General features: G+C 49.1%; 1 protein-coding gene across 2 annotated transcripts in view; it reads left to right on the top strand.

Annotated features, from left to right (window-relative positions):
* The first annotated feature begins 1,074 nt into the window (after nt 1-1,074).
* The window catches only part of TBC1D2 (TBC1 domain family member 2), a 56,711-nt gene continuing 45,017 nt past the window's right edge, over nt 1,075-12,768 (top strand). Inside the window, exons 1-2 of one of the 2 annotated variants that reach the window (XM_003260546.3) lie at nt 1,757-2,315; nt 5,574-5,715. In XM_003260546.3, coding sequence (XP_003260594.1) covers nt 1,947-2,315; nt 5,574-5,715 — 511 coding nt within the window. In that variant the 5' untranslated portion in view covers nt 1,757-1,946. Of the gene's footprint in view, nt 2,316-5,573; nt 5,716-12,768 lie in introns of both variants that reach the window. The other variant, XM_004087009.3, reaches the window with a different exon arrangement.

A 12,768-nucleotide genomic window follows, 5' to 3' on the forward strand; every position in this document is an offset into this window, starting at 1 on the left:
ATCGCTTGAATCCGGGAGGCGGAGGTTACGGTGAGCCGAGATCGCGCCATTGTACTCCAGCCTGCCCAACAAGAGCGAATCTCTGTCTCGAAAAGAAAAGAAATATTTTGTCCCACATTCTGTACTAAGAGCTTCACACATATTATTTTATTTAATTATCAAAACAACTCTAAGGGTAGACAGGTGTAGATCCAGGTTTTGTGGGGATTGGAATTAAACAGCATTAAGGGCCTTCTGATTTTAAAAAAATTACAAAATTATGAACACAAAATTAGGTATGATGATGGTTATTTAGAATGAGAAAATAAATTGTAAATTATAACAAATGAAGAGCTCTCTGGCATTTAGGAGAAATGCTCCCTGGTTGCAACTTCCCACCTGTTAGACTGCAAATCCCAGCAATCCATGCAAGTAAACATAAATTTCATTAGCTTCACCGTAAAGTTGTCTGGTGGCGGGTCGTGGGTGGGTGGGAAGAAGTGTTATCTCCATTTTTAGGTTGAGTAAATCACTCAGTATTGCAGAGTGGGAATCTGAAAATTATGCAAATAGACTCCGGAGCCCTCGCCTTTACCCCCACCCTGCTTCTTGTCAATGTCACTGAGTGTGCATGAGGGTCTCGTTAACGATGGCTGAGGGGGAGACGATGAAGTAAGAGGAAGGGCTGAAAAAAAGAGCAAGAGAAATGCGGAAAGAAGCTCCTAAAGAAAGCTGAACGGAATTGGGCTCCGCCGCCCTAATGGAGAAACGCGCCTTAGGAGGGAAGGGGAGAAGTTTAAGGGGAAACAGGTAAAATGAGGCAGAAGTTGAGCAAATTAGTCAAACCCCAAATTCTTTTATTTACAAAACAGCCTGGCGCGGTGGCTCTCGCCTGTAATTCCAGCACTTTAGGAGGCCAAGGCAGGAGAATCGCTTGAGGCCAGGAGTTCAAGACCCCCCTCTCTGCAAAAAACAATTTAAAAATTAGCCGGGTGTGGTGGCGCGCAGTTGCGGTCTCAGCTACTCGGGAGACTGAGGCGGGAGGATGGCTTGAGCCCGGGAGGCGGAGACTGCAGTGAGCTCTGATCGCGCCACTGCACTCCAGCCTGGGTGACAGAGCCAGACCGTCTCTAAAAATAATAATAGCAATAACAAAATAAAAATAAACAAATGTTCTGCACCCAACTACGCCCCAGGAGTGGCACTGTGTTTCCGCAGCGGCCGCGCCTGGGCGCCCCAAGCAACACAACCAGCGCTGTCAGGAGGCGAACAGGAGCCAGGACAGAGAGCTGGGGAGGCCACCGCGGTCAGGCGAGGGATAAGAAGGCCGTCCGCGGCGTCATTGACGGGGCTGAAGGGACACCAGGGAGAAGAGTGGCAGGCAGCTCCGGAGCCGCGCTGTCCGGGCGACGCCGGAAGAAGGGCCTCCCAGCGGTGTTCCTTTCAGCCAATGGCCGTGAGATGCGCCGTCCGACGGTGCCCCGCGCGGCACAGGGAGGGAACAAGCAGCCCATCGGGTGCAATAAAGCACCATCTTTCTAGGTGACTATGCGAACTACCAGGGAAGTGTAGCCAGGGACAGGCTTCTCTGCCCGCGGTTAACCTAACTCAGTGCCACCACGCCTTTAACCTGAAGCCAGGGAGCACGGCTGCCCTCAGTAAAGATGGCTGACTGGCGCGGAGAAAAAGCCGGAAACAGCCGGGTCTTGCGGGGAGCCGACTGAGCGCTGCGGGGGCGTGGCCCGGCGGTGGAGGGGCGTGGCCAGCCGCTGTAACCCGGGTTTGCGGTCTTTGAGGCGCGCGCACCGCGCCCAGTCCCGACCCTGTGGCTTCCTGGGGGCGGGTCCGCCGTCGGCCCCGCCCTCGCCCAGGTGTCTCCCTTTGGGAAGCTGCCCGCCGAGTCTCCGAGATTTGTCCGTGGTGGTCCCGGGGACCCCTCGTCCCTCCGCGATCTCCGGCTGGCAGCGATGGAGGGCGCCGGGGAGAACGCCCCGGAGTCCAGCTCCTCTGCCCCTGGGTCCGAAGAGTCTGCCAGGGATCCACAGGTGCCGCCTCCGGAGGAAGAATCGGGGGACTGCGCCCGGTCCCTGGAGGCGGTCCCCAAGAAACTCTGTGGGTATTTAAGTAAGTTCGGCGGCAAAGGGCCCATCCGGGGCTGGAAATCCCGCTGGTTCTTCTACGACGAAAGGAAATGTCAGCTGTATTACTCGCGGACCGCGCAGGATGCTAATCCCTTGGACAGCATCGACCTCTCCAGTGCAGTGTTTGACTGCAAGGCGGACGCTGAGGAGGGGATCTTCGAAATCAAGACTCCCAGCCGGGTTATTACCCTGAAGGTAAATTCCTGGAACGACTTTCTCCTTTCCAGCGGCGTGAGGTCCCCTTTTCGCAGGGCAAGGCTGGGCGCGAGTGTGAGGTGGACACAGTAAATTGACTGGAACTGTCGTCACCGACGTGTTCCAAGAACTTTGTGCTTTGCAAAGTGCATTCCCACCCATTTCCTCATTGGGTTCCCAAAAGGCAGGGAAGACAGACCCATTTTACGGATCAAGAAACTTAGAGGGAGATGAAAGGACTGGCCCGAGATCCATGCGTCTAGAGAGTAGGGTAGCTCGGAATCCCATAGTCTTTCTACCTCTCAGTGCTGAATAAAAACTTTTACTTTTGGGTGTGCCTGACAGTGCAGTTACCTTAACTTTCTCACCTGGGACCTAAGTAAGTCAAAATATGGTCTTTGAAATCCTCTCTCAAGGCCAGGATTCTGATTCCCGTTTCTTGATGTTTTGGCCGAGGTCAGTGAATGCTGAGAAGAGACTGGCAGGGATTAGGAAAATAAACACTTAGGTTTCACTGATCAGCCTAGATTGTTCATCTAGGCTTGCCTAAACCTGTTTTCCTATCAGCAGCAAGGGGTAGGTTTTGTTTTGTCATCGTGTTTAACTGAGAAAGCCTAAAGCAGTAGAAAGGCTACATTCTTTGAAATCAGACGGGCTTGGATGCAAATTGTACATTTGCTACTTATTAGCTGTATGACCCTGGACAAGTTACTTAACCTTTCAGAACCTAGGTGGTTTGTAAGCATTTGACACATCACAGGCATGTACAAATTGTTGAATTAATTTCATCACCTAGAATACAGCCTGGTACCTAGTGGGGTACTTAATAATTTTTTGTTGCATAAGCACACATGCACACACAAGGTGATGGAACCAAGGTCAGGGTGCTAATGTCAAGAGGAGGTGTCCTATAACTTAATTGGAAAGACAGATCTGGGCTAAGTGTTCTATGGGCCTCAGAGAAGAATGTGCCAGGAGATAGCCTTCCCCACCCCATCCCCATCTTTCCACCCCTCCAACCCAACCTTCAGCTAAGTGGGTATCTGTGGATGCCCACGTGTTCAGTTCTCCTTTACTGACTGGAGTTGGCGGGTGACCAAGCTGGGGGACTTGGTTAAAATAATGAAACTCAGGAATCCCTGGCCAGCGAAGGCATTTTCGAGGTCATGTGGTTCCTCGGTCTATGTGTCTCTTCCACAGGTTGACTGCTGTATGCAGGGTCTTCAACACATGGTCTTTACAATAGTATTCCATTGTTCCTGGCTGTGCGCTTGGCTCTGGGGTGTGGAGCTAATGCACCCCCGCCCCTGGTTCTCAGACAGCTTAAAGTCTGGTGGGAGATACTGACGGAGAACCTGCATGCACCCTAAAATGTTCTGTAGAGACACTGTGATAAGTCTGTGCAAGAAGGTGTGGTGACAGGAGGAGTCAGTTCCACCAAGTGGAAGGGGCTAGCCAGAAAGGCATATGGAGGAGGGACACACCCAAGGCTTGAAAGAAGAAATAGGTGGCAAGCAGACAAGAGGGAGAAAGGTATTCCAGATTAAGAGGGCACCGTGAGCAAAAGTAGGAAACCATGATACAGCCCTGAGTGTCCAGGCAAATCACATGAGCCAGAAAAACAGAGAGGCCCAAAGGATGGAGTTGAAGAGCAGAGGCCCGAGGGTGGGGAATTGGCAAATTAGGCCAAGTAGCAAAAGCCCAGTCTGACTATTGGATAGAGAAGAAACTAGGGGAAGGGCAAGGCTGGTACTCAGGGAGCACATCAGAAGGTGATCAGGAGAGAGTGACAGCTGAACTAGAGCTGTGGCTGTGGGGAAGGGGACAATGGAGGTGTCTCGGGATAGTAGGGAAGTAGAATGAGGGAGATGTCAGGAGTGGCTGGAGTAACTGGCTGACTGCCTGGTTGGGTCAGTCACTGACAGGAGGGAACTCAGGATGAGGAGCCCATGGAACATCCAGGTACATGTCCCCTGCAGGAGACTCTCAAGTTCCAAGGGGACAGGGACCATGTGTGTTGGCTCACCCCTGTATTCAGTGCCTAGCACTATCTCTGACACATATGTCAATGCTCAGTATACCCTTGTCAAATGAATTAATAAAATGGGGTATTTGGGTTTGGCTAGAGCTCATCAGCATTAAGGTCACGAGGAAGACCTGGGAGGTGCTGCGGTCTCTCTGGGAGAGTGTATGGAAAGAGAACACTGGTGGGCATCATTTATCTTATTGATACCTGTGTGACAGCCTGAGGGTCTCTTTCACAGACTCCCCCTGGCATAGTGCACACCAGTGAACCCCTGAGACAGGGAGTCTGCCTCTGTTGCCATGTAGCCTGCTGCTGTTCTCATGCGGCCTTGATTGCAGGCAGCTCTGTGAGAATCCCCATCCATGCCCAGTGAGCTGTTCATCTTCTGCAGTCCACCTCAGCTGATCTCAGGCCTTCTTTATGAAGCCACTAATCTCCTGGCCATAAAATCCAACTTATAGACCAGGGTTCTGGGACCAGCTCTACCACCACATGCCTGGGTGACTTCAGAGGTTTAGTTTCTCCATCTGTAGAAAGGGCTGCCCACTCCTGCCTTGCCTCCCTCCTGAAGAATCCAGGAGTTATTGGATGTCAAAGTGGATGTTTGGACCAACTGCCAGCCAGTGCTGGGAGACTAATGACCAGCATTTACCATGAACTTGTTTGGAGGGCCAGAGCACCTGGAAGGTGCCACCATGTTGTCACAATGTGCATGTGGCTTTCCGGTCCCCATTCATATCCATGATTCCAGTGCATCCCCAAGGCAAGAAGGATTACTTCTATTCCACAAAAGGCAGCAAAGACTTGGAGATGTCACACAGAGATAGTGATGGTACCAGGACCCCACGCATATCAGAATTCAGTGCACCTCTCCCTCTCACAGCACCTCCAAATTCCTCTATCCAATGAGCACATTTTGAGCACCTACTGTGTGTCAGATACTGTGTGATACCCTTGTCTCATTTCATCCTCATCATTGTCCTATGCAATGAGTCTTATTGTCACCAGAGTACAGATGAGGAAACTGAGGCCCAGAGCAGCTAAGGAACCTCTGAGTGGGAGACCAGAGCCTGATGATCTTCTATGGCCAGGAAGCATACATACCTACAGTGATCCTTTTTTTTTCCTGGGAAAGAGAGCATTGCTAAGCCTCCCACGACCTTCCCCTCTTCCTGCACCCAGTGCCACCCTGCAGGCACAGGGCCTTGCCAACTAATCCTTGTGCTTCTCAGGCCGCCACCAAGCAAGCGATGCTGTACTGGCTGCAGCAGCTGCAGATGAAGCGCTGGGAGTTCCACAACAGCCCGCCGGCACCTCCTGCCACCCCTGATGCCGCCCTGGCTGGGAATGGGCCTGTTCTCCACCTCGAGCTAGGTACCCAATGGGCTACCCTCCTGCCTGCACACCCAGGGCTCTGGTGATTAAGCCTTTACCCTCCTGCTGGGAATGAGCGGGAGGAGCGAGGGCTCTCTGCTAAGGAAGCAGAGAGCCAGGGATATGACTCAGGATTAGTTAGGGCAAGAATTTGGGCTGAGGCCAGGCTGTCTGGGTTCAAATCCTAGTCCTATATAATTTTAGGCAAGTTGTTTAACCTTTCTGAGCTTGTTTCCTTCCCCGTAAGATAAGGTTTATAAATTATCCCTACTTCTTAGGGATGTTATGAGGATTAAATGAATTCATATACCTAAAATGTTTAGAACAATCCCTGCACATGGTCAGAACCCAATACTTGTGAGCTACTATTGTGATGACTATTATGGAAGGCCTCAAGAAATCAAAGTTTCACAGAATTGCTGTGAGGAGGGTTAATAAGAAAATGCAGTGTTGTAGATTTGTGTCGTGAGTTGGGTAGATCAGTGATTTTTTTTTTTTGAGATGGAGTCTCACTCTGTTGCCCAGGCTGGAGTGCAATGGTGCATTCTCAGCTCACTGCAACTTCCGCCTCCCAGGTTTAAGCAATTCTCTGCCTCAGCCTCCCAAGTAGCTGGGATTATAGGCACGTGCCTCCGCGCCCGGCTAATTTTTGTATTTTTAGTAGAGACAGGGTTTCACCATCTTGGCCAGGCTGATCTTGAACTCCTGACCTCGTGATCCACCTGCCTCAGCCTCCCAAAGTGCTGGGATTACAGGCATGAGCCACCATGCCTGGCCAGATCAATGATTTTTATCTCTGGTGTTCGCATAACATAGGATCCTTTTCCCCCAGATGACTCACAAATGAAGTTTCTTGATCCCAAATTCTGGATCATCCCAATGTGGAAGAGTCCAGGAGACCACACCCTCCCACCCCCATGCTGCAGCCAGGAACATGATTGGCAGGTTTTAGGATCAGTATGGACCACCTCACAGCTGCCCCTGCAAGAACATGGAAAATCAGGTCCCAGTACAAAGCCACACTGTGTATAAAGTGCTTCATGTTCAGTTGACAGGGAAGCCAAATAGGCAAGGGCAGGACTGGTTACCAAGTACTCCCTGGACCTCTGTACCTGGGTGCTTTGCATGTCCAAAGCTGAGTACATCTGCCCCAACCCTTCTCCCCGTTTCCCTTCCCTCCTCTCAATAGATTTCCGCCCATGTACCCACTAGTAGTTGCCCTCCACCCTTCCTCAATTCCAGCCAGTGAGTCCAGTCAATCACTGCTGGCCATTTTTGCCCTCTGACCCATACATCACACCCAGGCCTTTCTCGCTGCCACAGCCCAGGTCAAACCTCATCTCTCAAAGTCACAGCAGCCTCCTCTCCAGTGTCCTCATGTGGAGGCCTGTGCCAGAACCCATCCCCTTCTCTGCAGCCTGAGTGAGCTTTCTTAAATCTGACCCTGAACCCGTCACTGCCATCCAAGGCCACCCACCACCCCACTCCTGCGCTCAGGGCTCATCCCTCCTGATCTCACCTCTGCCTGCTCCCCCAGTCCCCACCTTGGGCTTGATGCTTTGGCAGAGTCTCTGCTCTCTCTCTACTTTGCCTGGCAAATTCTTGCTTATTCTCTATGGCCAAGCTCCAGCATTGCCTCCTCTTCTTGCCAGCCTCCTCCTGGAAGCCTTCTCAGACTTTGTCAGCTGGATTCTCTCTGGGCCCTCAACACTTTTTTCAAACACTTCAAGGGAGACCTGTTCCATTGTGTTCTATTAATAATTACCCCTGTCCTTGTCCATCTCCCCCCGCTAGCCCTTAAGGGTGGGGACCTTTTTTTTTGTTGCCTGTGTCACCTCCCTGGTGTCCTGCCTGGCACATTGGATATTTGTGGAGTGAATGTGTAAGTCAAGACACTAAACTTTATAATTAAATGAGAAAAGGAATGTAAACCCCTTAGCATAACCTCAGGCACATAGTAAGTGCTCAATACATGGGAGATGTCCTAATAATATTGTTATTCTATGTCTATATGTCTGTGCACAGAACACACCCATGCTATTACTATCATAATAGTATATACACAAACGTATATAGGTGCTGTTACTATTATAATAACTCTTCCTTTTATTCTTAATAATCATTAGTAATTTCTTTGGAGTTTCTTTTGAAGGATTTCTTTGCTTCTGCTCCAGCCCCCACTCCCCATCTGCCAGGGAGCCAGACAACCCTGGTTTTGCAGAAAACTGCAGCCTGGGTTGATGCTGCTGCAAAGATCAGCATCAGAGTAGAGGCCAGGAGAAACCTCTGCAATAATAGAATTCCTGCGTGTCTTAACTGAAATTTGAAGAAGCAGATTGTGGAAGAATGGCTCTGGGATCCTCAGACCTCTTCTGCTGTGGGGAACCTGTTGCAGGTTCTTTAATTCTGTGGCTTTGCTTCAGCACACACGGCGGGCCTCTTCCAGGCCAGCCCCTGCTGTGGGCATTGGAGAAAGGGATGGATTTGCTGTGATGACCTGGGTTCCAGTCTCCTGGGAGAATGCTGCCTGAGACTCAGGAAGCAGGGACGTGAGCTTCTCCTCTTGAAGCCTTTCCTCGCCTTGCAGCAATCCTGCACTCTCCTCCCAGACCCAGGGCCTGGCAAAACCTTCCCAGCCCACCTAGAAAGATGTTTCTGGTATCTTGGGCAAGTCAGCAAGGCCTGGGTTAGCCATGTGGAGCAGGCTGCCCCACCTCGCCTGCCTCCACCCTTCCTGAGGAAGCAGCGGCCCACTCCCAGGTCATTGAAAACCTCCTGACCCGTGTCTGACTTTGAGTCAGAGACTTCTGGTAAAAAGTGTCTCGTCACTGCTCTTGAGCAATCTGCAAGGCATGTTCTCTCCTACTTTTAAGGATTTACAACTTTATTTTATACTTTACCTAAACAACGGTCTCCGCAGAGCCAAGAAAGATCAAAGAGAACCCACGAGATTTATAATAATAAGAATAGCAAGTTGCCACAGTAAGCTACAGTTTACAAAGGACCTGTATAAATGTGTACCATCATGAAATATGCCTGCTGCCCCAACACTTTACATGCATCATCTTATTTAATCCTCACAATAATTTTATAGGGTAGTTAGTGCTATTTCCATTTCATAGACCAGGAAACTAAGGCTCAAAGAGGTCAAGAGACCTGTCCTAGGTCATGTAGTAAGAAAACGTCAGTGCTGAAATTCAAACCCTAGGCTGCAGACTCATAACCTGCCCTCCCAAAGCTACGGGGCAGCCAAGCACTCGTCCAGGGCCCTCTAGGGAGGCAGTGACCTCCTGGGCCAGGCCCTTCTTTTGTCTAGGCAGTGACTTCTTCCCACTGGTGGTGAGGCAACCCTCAGAGCTCACGCAAAAGGAGAATTACAAATAAATGCTGCTGAAAATCCTCTGTGTGGTCACTCATGAAGGGCATTTCTCCAGGGTGCCCCAGACTACAGCCTCAGGTCATTGATTCTGCCTCCTGTGGGAAGTGCTGGTCTCTGTTGGGGCATCACCATCCTGTGCCGCCCGTGCCTTGCACACTCCTTTGCATTGGGAGCTTGTGCCTTCATGGGCAGCCCCTCCTGTCTTAGACGATCTGCTTGTTAGAAAGGCTGCTCTGATAAGCCACATTGTTTAATGGGAAAAGCAAAAGTGGGGACCGTGTTTGAGTCTGTAACGGTGTGACCTGCTAGCTTTGTCTTTGGCTACAAAACTCACCCTCTCTGAGTGGCTATTTCCTCACTGGTAAAACCCACCAGTGACGACAACCCCCAGGACTTGGCTGTGTGTAGTCTCAGAGCTGATCTAGAGCCACAGGTGGCACTTACAAGAAAACAGATATTAGCAGTTAGGGAAGTACTGCTAAGATATCAAAATCTTAGAGAAACTGTTAAGTTTTTTTGGTTTGCTTTGAATGAAGGAGAATAAGATGGTTAAAGTATTGATAAATAAAAAAATTTTATTTATTTTGAATCAGTTCAGAGTCTGGCTTAAAGGTTACTTTGAAAGATGTGAGTCCACAATATGGGGCTTTATGGCTTTTTTTTTTTTTTTGAGATGGAGTCTTGCTCTGTCACCCAGGCTGGAGTACAGTGGCGCGATCTCGGCTCACTGTAACCTCCGCCTCCTGGGTTCAAATGATTTTCCTGCCTCAGCCTCCCAAGTAGCTGGGACTACAGGCGCGTGCCACCACGCCTGGCTAATTTTTTTGTATTTTTATTAGAGATGGGGTTTCACTGTGTTAGCCGGGATGGTCTCGATCTCCTGACCTCGTGATCCACCCACCTCAGCCTCCCAAAGTGTTGGGATTACAGGCGTGAGCCACCATGCCCAGCCCGGCTTTATGGCTTTTTAAACATTTTTGTATACATTAACTCTGAAGGAGACAAGGTAGAGAGTATCCTTCTTGTTTTTTTTTGTTTGTTTGTGTTTGTTTTTGGTTTTTTTTTTTGAGACAGAGTCTCGCCCTGTCGCCCAGGCTGCTGGAGTACAGTGGTGCGATCTCGGCTCACTGCAACCTCCGCCTCCCAGGTTTTAGCAATTCTCCTGCCTCAGCCTCCCAAGTAGCTGGGACTACAGGCACACGTCACCACGCCCAGTTTGTTTTTGTATTTTTAGTAGAGATGGGTTTCCCCATGTTGGCCAGGCTGATCTTGAACTCCTGACCTCAGGTGGTCTGTCACCTTGGCCTCCCAAAGTGCTGGGTTTACAGGCATGAGCCACTGCGCCCGGCCCTTGATTTTTTTTTTTTTTTTTTTAATGATTTGCAACCAGGTCACAACACCCTCCCCGTGGAAACAGGGCCCAGCTACAGATCTTCTACCAAAAGCCAGGTTTGGTTCTTCAGCCTCCTGCTCAAACCCCTAGGAGCTCTGGTTTCCATTGTGATGAGATCCAGCCACTTAACCACACCCCTTTCTATTTGGCCTTCCCCATCCCATCTTCCCGGCTTCCTCCCCGCAAACTCAGCTCTGGGTCTGAAACCCCTTACTGTTGCCTGTATGCTTAGCATAGAAAGATCCTTCCTGGTTCCTCCTGCAGGTTCAAATCAACCCCAGTCCTTAAGGCCCAGCTGCAGTGCCCCTCCTCCAGGAAGTTTTCCCTGACCTGGATTGGAAAGACTCTGTCTCCACCTCCCAGAACTGCCCCTACCCCAGCACCTAACCCCAGGTGTGCACTTCTTCCCTTTTCCTTCTCCTTAGGCTGTGAGTTTCTGCTTTGATTCTTCTCACTTTCTCCAGCCCCACTCGCAAGCCTCAGGGTAAACACCCAGTCTGTGTTTGGTGAGAGGATTCATGGAAGGGAGGGCCTCAAAGATGTCTCATTTGAGGAGTGTGAGTGCTGGCCTGCCTGCCAGATCTGATGGAGCCTGTTAGGAATTTACAAATACACTGTCTGTTGTTGTTTGAACTACTGCAAAGTTTCTTAGGTAGGTTGAACAGCTCTCCCTGACCCCCGTCATTATATTTAATATTTTTATACCCACACCCATTTTGCAGATACAGTGCAAAAACAAATCTCCACTCCTAAATATTTCAGTCTCCCAGTAAGAGGGCTCCAAGTGGAAAGTGTCTGCTGCCCTGGTAGGTCTCAGGGGCTGTCTAATCAAGCTCATACCAACCCGTAAGTGGTCCTGGCTCTTTTCTCCTTTTTCTAACACTCAAAGTTAATTTCTAAATATTTCACCTCTTCTCTCTTATACTTCAAATAATTTCCTTGGCCTTGAAAGCTTGCTTAACATTAAACATTTTCAAGTCACTCACTGTAGAAGAATCATTGTTTAAACAGAACATTTGGAAGACTAAAAAGAAAAAGAACCTATAATCCTATCACCCAGAGGCAGCCAGTATTAACCTTATGTTATGACCTCCTGCCTGCCTTTTATTTAAACATGTTTCAGATCATATAATAATATAAAATGTCCTACTTTGTTTTTTGATACTCAGTAGTGTGACCCTAATATTTGCCTGTTTTTAAAATCTCTATATAAACATCTATTTTTGATAAATACATATTATTTTTCTGTTTATAAAGTAACCCATGTTTATTGTAGAAAATTTGGAAAAAAACAGTAAAATACAATGAGAATAGCCTGCTCACTTCAAATCCCATTACGCAGCTCAAACCACTGTTAAGATTGCAGAGTAGATTTCTTTGAGACTTTTTCTGTACAACTGAGATAATACTATAACCCCAATTTTTTTTTTTTTTTGAGACAGGGTCTTGCTCTGTTGCCCAAGCTGGAGTGCAGTGGCACCATCTCAGCTCACTGCAACCTCCACCTCCTGGGCTCAAGCGATCCATCCACCTCAGCCTCGCAGGTAGCTGGGACTACAGGCACACACCACCACACTCAGCTAATTTTTCTGTTTTTTGTAGAGGTGGGGTTTTGCCATGTTGCCCAGGTGGTCTCAAACTTTCAGCTCAAGTGACCCACCTGGCTTAGCCTCCCAAAGTGGTGGGATTACAGGTGTGAGCCGCAACATCCAGCCTTCCAATTTTGTTTGTTTGTTTTTGGTTTGTTTTTTTGTTTTGTTTTTTGAGACAGAGTCTCACTCTGTCACCCAGGCTGGAGTGCAGTCGCGCAATCTAGGCTCACTGCAAGCTCTGCCTCCTTGGTTCAGGCCATTCTCCTGCCTCAGCCTCCGGAGTAGATGGGACTACAGGCGCCCGCAACCACGACTGGCTAATTTTTTGTATTTTTAGTGGAGATGGGATTTCACCGTGTTAGCCAGGACGGTCTTGATCTCCTGACCTCGTGATCTGCCCGCCTCGGCCTCCCAAAGTACTGGGATTACAGGTGTGAGCCACTGCGCCTGGCCCAATTTTTTTTTAATCTGGCTTTTTCCACTTAATATTATATTCTATACAGGTTTCCCTGTTTATAAGTATTTATTCACATCGTTTTGAATGATTAATATTCTGTTATATGAAGACATTCTGATATACTTAACCTATTCCCAGGTTTTTAGATCTTTTCCAACTTGAGGCTATTGTGACAATGCTAGAATGAACGAACCTCTTGGCACATAAAGTTTTGTCTGGGCTTCCATCTTTA

Source organism: Nomascus leucogenys, chromosome 1a (assembly GCF_006542625.1).
Source record: "Nomascus leucogenys isolate Asia chromosome 1a, Asia_NLE_v1, whole genome shotgun sequence".
NCBI classification, from domain to species: Eukaryota; Metazoa; Chordata; class Mammalia; order Primates; family Hylobatidae; genus Nomascus; species Nomascus leucogenys.